Below are 12,946 nucleotides of genomic sequence, written 5' to 3'. Positions count from 1 at the left end.
ACATTCTGCAAGTCATATGGTTTGAAATTAAAACCATTCTCCATTTCTAATAATGCAGAGTACCTTATCAGTAACAAGCTATAAAATCTTTGTTGTTAGTACTCGAACCACACAACCACCTTGCAATCCCCTGTCCACACTTCCCCAGGAACCAAAACCTAAATTTAATTTTGGCTTAAGAAAGATGTAAAGATTATAACAATTATTGGGAAAATATCAGAATCATTTCATGTATTACAAAATCAATACAATGTTATCATTTGCTCTGTGTTATCAGTGAATTTCTAGCCTTACAAGAAAATAGGTTTGATTAGATCTTTTTTATAAATATCCATATAAATATTTACCACATTTAATTAAAGGTCTAGGGGACCACTACTGGCAGCAGCAGCTGCCCTGAGAGAAGCACATCTGCGTCTTAATTAGGTGCCTCTGGTTAGTCATTTCTACAAAGGAGGAGGAGGAGGATTACCGCTAAGGATTGGAGCTCCCTGGTTTCTTCCTCTGCAGCTGAAGCATGGTAAGACAGAACCTGCGGGGCGAGAACAGAAGGAATGCATGTTATACAAGAGAGAACACCCAACACAGACCGCAACTTCAAGCCTGGGCTTCTCCTAAGCCTTCCTGCAGAGGTATCCAGACTCCCCAGAACATCGCATCTTCTTTGCTGCTTTTTTCAACAGAGAGAAAATCTCAGACTTTTATTCAAATGCTTCTTATGGAAACAGAAAGTTGTACTCCCTGTGTTCAAAGAAAACTGTCACTTTTCCTCTGACAATGCTGATACAACAAACACATTATTTATAAGTCACACTATTAGCTCAAACTTGGCAGAAAATTCTGTGTTGCTTTTCTTAAACAAAAATACTGACTTTAGTTATTTTACTGGTGTACTGAGTCAAGATAAAAGACTTCTGCATAAGCTGACATTTTAATGTTGATATTTAGGAAAAAAGCAATCTGGAAGTGGCTCTTGGATGAGGCCTGTAACCACTGTAGAATTCATAAGGAAAAACTGCATAGCAGAGAGATAAATGCCACACAGATTCAAGGATACTTTTCCACTCACAGGATTCAAGAACTGAGAAGAGCAGAAGTGGCCTATAAATCCATCTATTAACAGCAGAGGACACCCGGGCTCAGGGATTCTCACCACTTGGCTTTGAGCTCACACCCAGTGAGAAGAGGGCCTGGGACCCAGCTTTCATCTCCTAATCTCGTACACTTTTCACCATCCTAGTGGAGTTACAAGAAGATAGTAAGACTATCTTCCTATAACTTAACATGTGAATCATTAATTCCTATTTTCAAAACCGATAACTTCCAAATGATGGGATAATATTTTAGATGTTCTTCTAAACCAGGGTAGTGATTATATGTTAAATTGTCATAATAAATATTTTTAAAAGTTCATTTTTGACAGAGTTAACACAGATTTACAAAAATCTCTTAAAGTTTTAGGGTCAGTGATAAAAAGGTACCTCATTTTCAGACTTTAAATGGTGAGTCAAGTAATTCAGTGGCCCAAACCAGTTTTCCTTGAACTAGTTCTTAAAATTGTAAGCAATTAAAAATCTAAAGCCAAATGGTAAATGTGTCTATATATTGTGATTCAGAATATTACAATATGGTAATACACATGACTTGTCTTACTGTTTGAACCATTAATCACTAGGAAACCTAAGGAACCACAGAGCTGCCGTTTCCTGCTGCCGTGAAATTGACAGGTCACAGCTAACCTGCTGTTGACACCAGGGAGGTGGTTTGTTGAGAAAGGCTAAGACGGTGACCCTGAACTAGTCTAATATAAATCAATGCAATGCAACATGGATAAAGGAATAAAGGAATAACATGACATGCTAAGTTTAAAAAATTAATTTTGCCACACACTGAAGATAAAAATAGCACATACTCATAGGGTTGTAAGGATTAACTTCTGTTAATACATGTGAGAACACAGAGTAAGCATTTGATAAAGGTTAGCTATTTACTGTTGTTTTACTGTCATTATAATGATGTCTTCTAGGTGAAAATAATTCCCTGTCATAAGAAAACATAAGGGATTTATGTCCCTAGGTTTTATCCAATGCCTTGGGAGAAAATTTTTTCAAGGTCAACTCTGTGATCATAGATATGATTTCCTGTAATGAATTGAAATTGGAAAATGGATATACTAAGTGAAAGTAGAAGTACTCATTTTTAACTGAAATAAAGCTATAGTGTAAAAATAGAAACAAATCTCAATGAGGAAAATATTCAGAAATTTTGAACAAAATTATATCTGAGATTTGTCTCAAAATAATCAATGGATTAATAAGGAAGAAGAGTGCAGAGAAGTGGGCAAGAGTATGCATGGAATGATAGTAGCCACAGGTCAATAATTATTGAAGATAGCTAATGAAGACATGGGCACTCCTTAGCTATCCTCTCTACTTCAGCGTTATGTTTGAAATTTTCCAAATAGGAAGTATGTTCAAAAAGAGATTAATTTCTAATTGATAGCTGGTTTAGAGTCAATTCTTCAGTACAGTCATGGAAACAGTAAAAAATTGTATTAAAAATTGTATATACACGTGCACAACCATGTACATATATGTATATGTATGCATACATTTAATTTAAAATATATGTATACTTGTGTGTGTGTGCATTTGAAACAGATTTCTACTGATTTCTAATCCAAAGTCTCTTATATAGTACTTTACTAAAACTATTTAGAGTTTTATATTCACATTAGAAAGTATACCATCTTGGTTACTGGTAAATCTTGACTTACACATCTTTCTAGCTCTTATTTATTAGGGGCTGGAGGAAAAGTTACAATCCGTAACTCAAACATTGATTCCTACTGATCTCTACTGTCTAAGAGTAGGCAAATATATAAATATATATTTCACACCAGTGTATGAATGACTAAGGAATGCCCTTTCTGAAGTCTAATTCCCTAGACTGCTCTACGATGTAAGAAACTTCCATCTTACACAAAGTGAGTGTTTTCAGGCAGTCAGTGAGACACATCTGGAGATGGCTGGCCCATGCGCCAGATGCGTGGGTAGGCTCATCCTGCCTGGGAGGGAGTCTTGTTTGAGGCCAGCCCCCAGGCCAGTAGTTCACACTCAGAATCACCTTGGGGGTGGGGGGGAGCTGGTAGTAACACAGATTCCCAGTCTCCACCCAGGGCTTACTGAATCAGAATTTTCTCAAGATCCACAAATCTGTAATTTGGAAGAGTCTTCCTTTTCCTCATTTCTGATTCTGAGTGCTTGGGATATCTGGTTTTGATTTTTTGATGTGTGAATACAGCTGCTCATGAGGAGAGACGGGGAGGCTCAGGCAATGGAGAAAGGACAGGGTGCGGGGGACCATCATCAGCGTGAGAGGCTCGTCACTAAGGTCCAAGGACCGCTTTTGGCCAAGAAAGCGGAGGACGGAAGGGACTCAGGGCATGAGCTTTGATATGGTCGTATGACCTTCGACAAGTTTCTAAAGTATCCCGGGTCTCAGTTTCCTCAGCTGTTTAAGTGAGGAGAGAGGAAGCACATGGCTCTCGTCCGGTCACAGTGAGGGGACAGACACCGAGCACTGCCTCATGGGGGTGTCAGCCGAGCGTGCGCTCAGGGAGACCGAGGCGTCCTGCGGGGGAGCCCACCTCTAACGTGACCATCTGCTTGGCCATGGCTCTCTCCACTGCTTCGTACATCTGTGTGTTCTGGATCCCCAAGCCACAAAAGATGACGAAAGCTTCCAGAAACTGTTCATCGTTCCGGTTGAAAGGCTTAACTTTGCCAGTGGTTTCCTCCATCTTATTAACAAGTTGGCAAACCCCTATAATAATCCAAGAAATTGAACACATGTTACTATTCATAATCACAACATGCACCGACTTTAACACAGCCCCCAAAGGTCTAGGGCTTTTCTCTTAGGAATGCTTGCCATCTCCAAATACGTAAATGGATCCTCACAAATACAAGCTAGAACAATGAACTGAGTTAATTTACATGCAAACTCATTTCACACAGTCCTAAATGTATGTTGTCTATGTTCAAAGAAATCCCAGAGTACTATTTTCGTCCAGATTCTGTCACGAATTTTATATCAGTTGAATCCCCAAAGACAATTTGTCCTTTGGAGACTAATTGGATTTTTGTACTCTTGCCAAGAGAACAATTTTGATGCACATCAGAATTTTGGGTCACCCAGGCTGCCTTTCCTTACTGAGAAATCAGAAGTTAAAAAACACAATTATCCACAAAATAGAATGTAGGAAACAGTTTACAGTCTCAAATTTCAAATATGTACCTCTGCATCCAGGAGAATATTTCCAATCATTTTTGATATTGCAAATAAATGCACGTAGAAATGACTATTTACTTAGACTAAGAGCAGAATTAATCTTTGAAGAAAATCATAACCTAACCTCCCAAGTCCTGGCCTTTCTTAGAAAGTCAAACACACAGTATACATAAATGGAAGACTATGTCAAATCTTAGTTGAATTCGTTGTTCTATGGGGCTCCAGTTCTAAGGGGTCTCTGCGAGGAGTCTGATGACCTTGTACCTCTGGGGAGCGGTGTTTCTAACATCCTGACTCTTCTGTCTCTACATACGTAACACAGACGTCCATCGCATGCCCACTGCGGAGTAGGTGTGGTGCTCAGTGCTTCAGGACACACGTGGACTCTGGTCTGCATGATTTACACTATGAGAAAGGTGTGCTCACATCCACTTTACAGATGAAGACACTGAGTCTCAGGAAAGTTAAGTCATGTGCTCCAGGGTGCTCACATTTAAAATCGAAAGCCCAGCTCAGCCTAGCCCCAAAGACCAGATTATTACCATACAGCTGCCCTGTGCCTTTCAGCCCTGTCTGATGACTGTTAGCAGTTTCCTGACTGCCTCTTGCTCACCCACACCTTTGCCTATAGTCTTCCACTGGTCCCAGTCTCTTTCCTGTTACCCAGGAGATCCCTCGGAGAAGGCAATGGCACCCCACTCCAGTACTCTTGCCTGGAAAATCCCATGGATGGAGGAGCCAGGTAGGCTGCAGTCCATGGGGTCGCTAAGAGTCGGATACAACTGAGTGACTCACTTTTCGCTTTCATGCATTGGAGCAGGAAATGGCACCCCACTCCAGTGTTCTTGCCTGGAGAATCCCAGGGACGGCGGAGCCTGGTGGCTGCCGTCTGTGGGGTCGCACAGAGTCGGACACGACTGAAGCGACTCAGCAGCAGCAGCAGCAGAAGATCCCTACATGCCCTTCACAGGGAGCTCCCGGAGGCCTCCCACTTCCCCAGGGGAGGCAGACACCTGTCCTAGCTCCTTAACTTTATCACCTGGAGGATCATGGGGACTTTTATTTCTGTCTCTCTTTCTAGACTGTACATATCTTGGGCTTAAGAGATTTTATTTTTCAGTTCCACTTCCTCAGCTAGCCAGGCCTGGCACACAGCAGGACTCAAAAAATGTTAACCGAGTTAACGAAAGGATGCAAGACTGCAGTTCTGACCCAATTACTTTCCCATGAAGACTGTGTTTTACTATCACCTATTTTTCCTGGAGCACAAAAGGATTCCAGAGAGTCTGAAATGATGCATGGTTGCACATGTAGTCCCTTTATCACCACTGGTGTGCACTTTATTTTTAACACTACAAATTATCTGTATCCTCCTTTTGCTCTTTGTTTGTGAGTTTTTCTATTTTAGACAGTAAAGCCATCCTTATCTATCACTGCAGAGGTTACTTCTCTAACGTTTATTCCATTATCAATAAAAATTTAAAATTTGGACACTGCAAGTAAAAACCATGAGTAAATGGCAATCAGCATTCATCATTTTAAAAGACCACATACCACGTACAGTGCAAACACAAGGGTTATGTCCTCCAACCTTTGTGAATCCCCAACTTATAAAAATGGAACTGTTTATGTAGGCATCTGGCTATCTCCCACATCACATGTTCTTGAGAGTCATGCATTCCTTATCTTCATATCACAATGTAACTGCTTTTCAATTTTTACTAAGTTTTCTCCTGCTTGATGGCCACTTTTCATAAACAGGATTTTTCTTTTTGTCACTTCATAAGATTGACCACACATATAGAAAAGGAAAGACAAGCCGGAGAAGCTGAGATGTGGTCATCGGGCAGTCTGCAAGGCTTGGGACCGAGGTACGGAACTCTTTCCTGGAAAACGGTTCAAATCATAAGCCTCAGTCAAGTCCTTGAATGAACACACTGTTGTTTAGCCACTCAGTCATGTCCGACTCTTTGCAACCCCTTGGATCGCAAGGCTCAATCTGGCTTGCCAGGCTCCTCTGTTCATGGGATTCTCCCAGCAAGAATACTGAGTAGGTTGCCATGTCCTACTCCAAGGGATCTTCCAGACCCAGGGATCGAACCCATGTCTTCTCCTGTGGCTCCTGCATTGCAGGCAGATTCTTTACTGTTGAGCCACCGAGGAAGCACAGTAAGTGGTATTAATTAATACCTCAGGAATTGAAAGGTACTACAAAGGCATATTCAGCATACAAACAGCAAGAGTTGGCTGTACCGACCACAGCTCAGGGCAGAACACTGAGCATGTGTCTGTGTCATGCCTCGACAGACAGGCAGACACAGAGTAACGCTCAGGATAAGAAAAGGGGAGAGGACAAGTGGTCCCTTTAGGGATATACTTTGATTCTTCTTTGAAAGCAGTCACATTTATAGAGCATTCATGATAATCTCATTGATCTCTTTACACCCTTCATAAAGTTTAACTCCATTAAACAGAAATACCTAGAAAAGGGTTTATAACAGGGTTCTTTGAGAAAATGTAAAGCTTGGACCCATTTACAGATAGTTTGCACAATGTATTTCTTAAAGATGTGGAAGAGTGGATGAAGAGTATAGTAATGAAATTTAAAACTGGTCATTTGAAATGCCATATCTACTAGCAAGTGATATAAAATCAGAAGCACTTATATATAAAAACAAAGTAGTTACTGCAGAACCAAAAATAAAACAAAATCACTCAGCCAAAATCAATCACTCTGTATAACCATAAAATAAAATATTCAAAAACATATTAGGTGAAAACCAAGAAGTAGCAGAGTTAGATAATAAAACATCAGTGTTACGTAATATTGTTAGTTCACAAAGTACTTGTACAGACATTATTTCACATGCTCACAACAGCAGCTCTGAGAGCTAGTTGGCACTGAAGGCCTCTGGAAATTATGCTGAAGGGAACTAGGTAGTTTCTAAAATCACACCCTGAGGTTTCCTTTTCTGTAATTCCAGGGGTCAGATGTTCGTACCAACCACAGTTTTCCTTCTGGCTTTGTGGCAGAGCAGGGCGTCAGCTCTTACATTCTGCTTGTGGTCCCATGCCTTCTTTCCCACACAACACGGCGAGATGCCAAAACTGTTAATACTCAGGGCTCAAACAGGAAAGAACTGGCCTGCAATGCGGGAGACCTGCGTTGGATCCTTGGTCAGGAAAATCCCTTGGAGAAGGGAATGGTTACCCACTCCAATATTCTTGCCTGGAGAATCCCATGGACAGAGGAGCCTGGCTGGTTACAGTCCATGGGGTCACACAGAGTCAGGCACGACTGAGTGACTAACACACATACGCACAAGACATGCCCTTTTTTACCCTCATGACCAACCTTGCAAAAACATTTTTTTTACTTATTATTTGCCAATTATCTTAATTTAGGAAGTTTTTCACTGCAGAAAAGATTTAATTTCTCAAGTAAGTCATCTTTTAAGTTTTCAACTATAGTGTCTTTCTTTTAAAAGAAGCTTCCTGTTTTAAGACTACATATAAACCAATATTTTCCTCTAGCACTGTTACAGATTCATTCTATCATATTCAATCTTCTAATTCTACTTAACCCAAACACCCCCACTAAATTGCTGCTGGATTCTTATGAAACTTATTCATCCTTTAATAATTTAAATTGTCACCTCAAATAATAAATTTGTATTAGTTCAACAATGTGCTTTTTTCACATTTAAATTTTATGAAATCAGTTTGCATTCTCATCAATTGCTTGTAATGGTGTAACTGAAATCATGTTTTTCTTTCTTTGAGGTACATAAAATGGTGTCTTTCAACCAACGATATCTTAGAAACATAAATATATACCAACACAAATTATATCAGACTTGGGTCTGCATTTAGACTTTCTATTGTGTTCCATCAATCTTGCCATCTTTTCGAGCACACATTTAATACTTTTAATTATGTTACTTATACAGCATTAATTTCTGATAAGGCAATTCTCTATCCATCTACTCTGATTATTTTATACTATCCTTCCAGAAGAATTTTCTAAATAATTCTTTTTATATGTTATCCTCCAGATGAATTTTTTATATATTTTTTAAGAACTCCCTTCCCTTTGAGAAACAACCTTATCAGGACATGTATTAAAATTGAAATAAAACCTAATCTGCAAAAAACTTAACATCTTAAAAAAAATTATCATCAGGAAATGTTTTGTCAGTTCATGTACTAAAAATTTTCAAAGTATCTAGTACAGTTTTATAGTTTTCCTCACATAGATATTCCTATTTCTGACAAAAGTTTATTCCTTGTTACTGCTGTAAATGGGATTTTTTTCCATTATTATTTTCCAACAAATTTGTCTTGCCATGTAAGAAAGTTATTTTCCTTAACAGTTTGAAAGCCAGGCACTTTTGCAACTCTCGTTTTAGATAGCTACTTCCAGCTGATTCTCTTGGGGTTTTCCAATTAACAACCGTATCATGCTGTGAGTTATTTTGCTATTTCCTCTTCCACACCTCACCTTTTTCCATCCTTTCCTGTCCTCTGGTTGCTTTGGTAAAAATTTACTTTGGGTAATAGTGTTCTTTTCTTTTTTAATGACTTAAAAAATATAACTTTTTCAACTACTTCCATGAGAAGTTGTAAACTCTCCTTAGTATTGGTTATTACCAGGTTTTATAGAATTTGTTTCATCAAAACATACCCCTTTTTTGGTACAGTGTATCATATAACATCTTTTAATATTTCTTCTGCATCTATAATTACATTTCCTTTCTCATTCCTGTTTGTGTTTCTCTTATTTCCCTCTTTATCTGTGTTGGATGTTTGCTTCGTGTTTGCCCATCATCTCATTTCACTATCCCTTTTCATCTCATAAACTTCTCTTTTCAATTTCTTTCCTCTGCTTTCTTTCTTCCTATTCATTTATCTATTTGGGGGGCAGTGTGGGGAGTGAGACGAACACTTAGTTGAAATCGTTTCTTTATTTCCTGATTCAGTTCAGTTGCTCAGTTGTGTCCGACTCTTTGCGACCCCATGGACTGCAGCACGGCAGGGCTCCCCGCCATCACCAACTCCAGAGTTTACTCAAACTCATGTCTACGGAGTCGGTGATGCCATCCAACCATCTCATCCTCTGTCATCCCCTTCTCCTCCCACCTTCAATCTTTCCCAGCATCAGGGTCTTTTCAAATGAGTCAGCTCTTCACATCAGGTGGCCAAAGTATTGGAGTTTCAGCTTCAATATCAGTCCTTCCAGTGAATATTCAGGACTGATTTCCTTTAGGATGGACTGGTTGGATCTCCTTGCAGTCCAAGGGACTCTCAAGAGTCTTCTCCAACACCACAGTTCAAAAGCATCAATTCTTTGGCGATCAGCTTTCTTCACAGTCCAACTCTCACATCCATACATGACCACGGGAAAAACCATAGCCTTGACTAGACGGACCTTTGTGGCAAAGTAATGTCTCTGCTTTTTAATATGCTATCTAGGTTGGTCATAACTTTCCTTCCAAGGAGTAAGCGTCTTTTAATTTCATGATTGCAGTCACCATCTGCAGTGATTTTGGAGCCCCCCAAAATAAAGTCTGACACTGTTTCCACTGTTTCCCCATCTATTTCCCATGAAGTGATGAGACGAGATGCCATGATCTTTGTTTTCTGAATGTTGACCTTTAGGCCATCTCTTTCAGTTTTATCAAGCAGCTCTTTAGTTTATTATTTCCTGATTAAAATAGCAAAATATTTAAAGCTCTACATCTCCTCAGAGTACAGTTTTGACCTTATACCTTGCATTTTTATATTAAATTGAGGTGACCACTAATTTTCTGAAATGCTATACTTTCATTTTGACTTTTGATTTCTTCTTTGACATTTGGGAGAATGTTTTCAGTTTCTAAGTGAGCTTTTGCCTTCTAATTTATCCTTTCATTATGCATTTCTAGTTTTTTTTTTTAATTTTTAATTTTTTAATTTTTTAAATTAGAGGCTAATTATTTTACAATATTATATTGGTTGGTTTTGCCGTACATTGACATGAATCCGCCCCGGGTGTACATGAGTTCCCCCTCCTGAACCTCCCTCCCACTTCCCTCCTCCCTTTATCCTCCCTCTGGGCATTTCTAGTTTTAATGCACTGTGATCCATGACAATGGTTTTCAATTCCACTTTCCAGAAATGACGAAGTTTATGTTGTATGTGTGTATTTGTACATTTTTGGTGGATATTTGAAAGGAATTTGTGTTTTTTAATTACGACATATAAAAGTAAATGTATGCCAATTATTTCATTTTTTATATTAATCAATTCTAACATTTCCTTTTTTCCTATTTAGCATTTTATGAAATAGGTATTAAAGACTCACTATGACTACCATTTTGTCAACTTCTCTTTGTATTTTTAATAGCTTTGACTTTTATATGTCAATGATGTTATTTACCTTATTAGAGGCATTTATGAAAATTACACTTCCCTCTGTGAATTTAACTTATTCAGTGCAAAGTGATTCTGTACATTATGCTCTTTTATCTTAAAATCTACCCTCTCTGATACTAATATTGTTATCTCTACTCAAATTTTGCCCATTTTGTGTATAGCATGTTCTTACAAACAGTATACACTTCATATTAATATCTTCTAGAAATTCCTCAATGTTGGTGGTCCAATAAAGGTAAGCTCTGTGTTCCAGGGCTACTAGGAAGTTTCTCTTATTTTTCTATTTCTTCAGTCAATTCTTGAAACTATAATCCTTATGTTTATTTTCATTCCGTAGATTTTCACTTTTATAACTTAAAGATATTATACCCTAGGTTTTTTTTTTCTTCTCATTTTCTTCCAATTATTACTGTCTCTACAGTCTTATTTACTGGTGCTTCTTATCATTAAACACAATTTACAATTCTCTAACTGGGAAAAACTAGATACCTTAAGCAATATAGGTAATATACATAATTACATAGGTATACAATGTAATTATGTTTGCATTAGGAAAATCCTAGCAAATATTTTTACAAACAACTGAATAGATTGCCAAATGATATAATTTATTATGAAAAATAAAATTAAGTAGAAGTCAAATTTAAACTTACATAATTTTACAGCATTTACTTATGTCTTGGAATCACATTGCCACACATAGATGAGCAAAGAATTAGACAGTATGAGTTTAGAAAATACATTCAGTAAGAAATACCTACTTCTCTCTCATACTTCACTGTGTCAAGTAACATGTGATGTAACACTATGATTTGTATTACTTTTTCACTAAAAAAAAGATATAAATGTAAGTTATCTAAAGTGGAAATGTTCTCAACAACTTTTCTTTTTGGATGGGAATGGAACTGATTTCTTCAAAACATGTCCTGAAACTGACATGGAAAATAGGCATAAGTATTTCTAGTAAATACAAGAAAAAGACAAACTTAATCTAATAAATAGGGGAAATAATTGCTTAAAATAAATGAATGCTTCATGAGGAAAGGAGCTTCTTAATAGTGGTGGAAACAAAGTGGTGGAAACATTCTCTATCAGCCAGACCACTGAGAAAACATTTGCTACAAAAAAATACCTCAGAGAATACATTTAATGATACAACAGGCCCTGCACTGGGCTAATGTCTACAATTTCATCTAATTGTCAGCAATGGAAAAAAACGAAGGAAAGAAAGATTACAAAAAACATATGGGCCTGTCCCGTCTTTCCGCATGTAACTCTGTGGGGATTCTGTATTAAAATTACATAATAGCAAAATCTGGTCTGTGACATATAAGAAAAATTATTACAACCATGCTATGTTCCATGCTAATCTGTGAGTATAAAGATCACTTGAGAATTCAAATTCTCTGTTTTGTCACACTTACAGAACAGTGGGGAACACTGAAAATTTTCCCTATTGGAATTACCTTGGACCCCCACCAGAAATCTCACTAGGGCATTTTTCTTTCTTTTAATTGGTAGAAAAGTTTTCCTTTCCCCAAACAACATTTGTTTACTTTTGACTCTTGTTATCAAATAAGAGTGACACAAAATATATGAAACAGAAATCTGATTATTTTAGCTGGTACTGTTCATTTCTTGTTCACTTGTCTGAAACAGTGACAGGACCATAGAATGTGGATTCTGAAGGGATCTGAAAGGTGTGACTTAGTTGTGTAAGGTGCCCGTAACTGTTTAAAAGGTTAAGCGGAGAGTGGAACCACGTGGATATCCTGAGTCCTATTCCCATCCAGGGATCTCTGTGCTTCCCCAAATGACTCTTATTTATCACTTGTGTAAAGTGATGAAAAGGAGAAGGCAATGGCAAGCCACTCCAGTACTCTTGCCTAGAAAATCGCATGGACAGAGGAGCCTGGTGGGCTGCAGTCCATGGGGTCGCTACTAGTCGGACACGACTGAGCGACTTCACTTTCACTTTTCACTTTCACACACTGGAGAAGGAAATGGCAACCCACTCCAGTGTTCTTGCCTGGAGAATCCCAGGGACAGTGGAGCCTGGTCGGCTGCCGTCTATGGGGTCGCACAGAGTCAGACACGACTGAAGCGACTTAGCAGAAGCAGCAGCAGCGGCAGCAAAGGGATGAAAAAGCCTGATTACAACTTCCTCCAGCCACTCCCTATTCCCAATTATTCCAAAGTGATGCTGCTGAGAAAAAGTGAAGACATGACTTAATGTGGC

At 38.4% G+C, this 12,946-nt stretch overlaps 1 protein-coding gene across 4 annotated transcripts in view; it reads right to left on the bottom strand.

The window, feature by feature from the left end:
* PDE5A (phosphodiesterase 5A) overlaps positions 1-12,946 on the bottom strand; it is a 154,080-nt gene that overhangs the window by 54,432 nt on the left and 86,702 nt on the right. For all 4 annotated transcript variants that reach the window (XM_055434147.2, XM_088836147.1, XM_055434149.2 and 1 more), the window contains exons 10-11: positions 3,650-3,825; positions 473-532 (exon numbers count right to left, since the gene is read on the bottom strand). In XM_055434147.2, the coding sequence (XP_055290122.1) occupies positions 473-532; positions 3,650-3,825 (236 nt within the window). The remainder of the gene's footprint in view (positions 1-472; positions 533-3,649; positions 3,826-12,946) is intronic.

The sequence above is a fragment of the Moschus berezovskii genome, chromosome 5 (assembly GCF_049115385.1).
Source record: "Moschus berezovskii isolate FMDL1 chromosome 5, NW_MosBer_1.0, whole genome shotgun sequence".
NCBI lineage: Eukaryota > Metazoa > Chordata > Mammalia > Artiodactyla > Moschidae > Moschus > Moschus berezovskii.
This window is presented reverse-complemented; position numbering and strand designations above follow the sequence as displayed.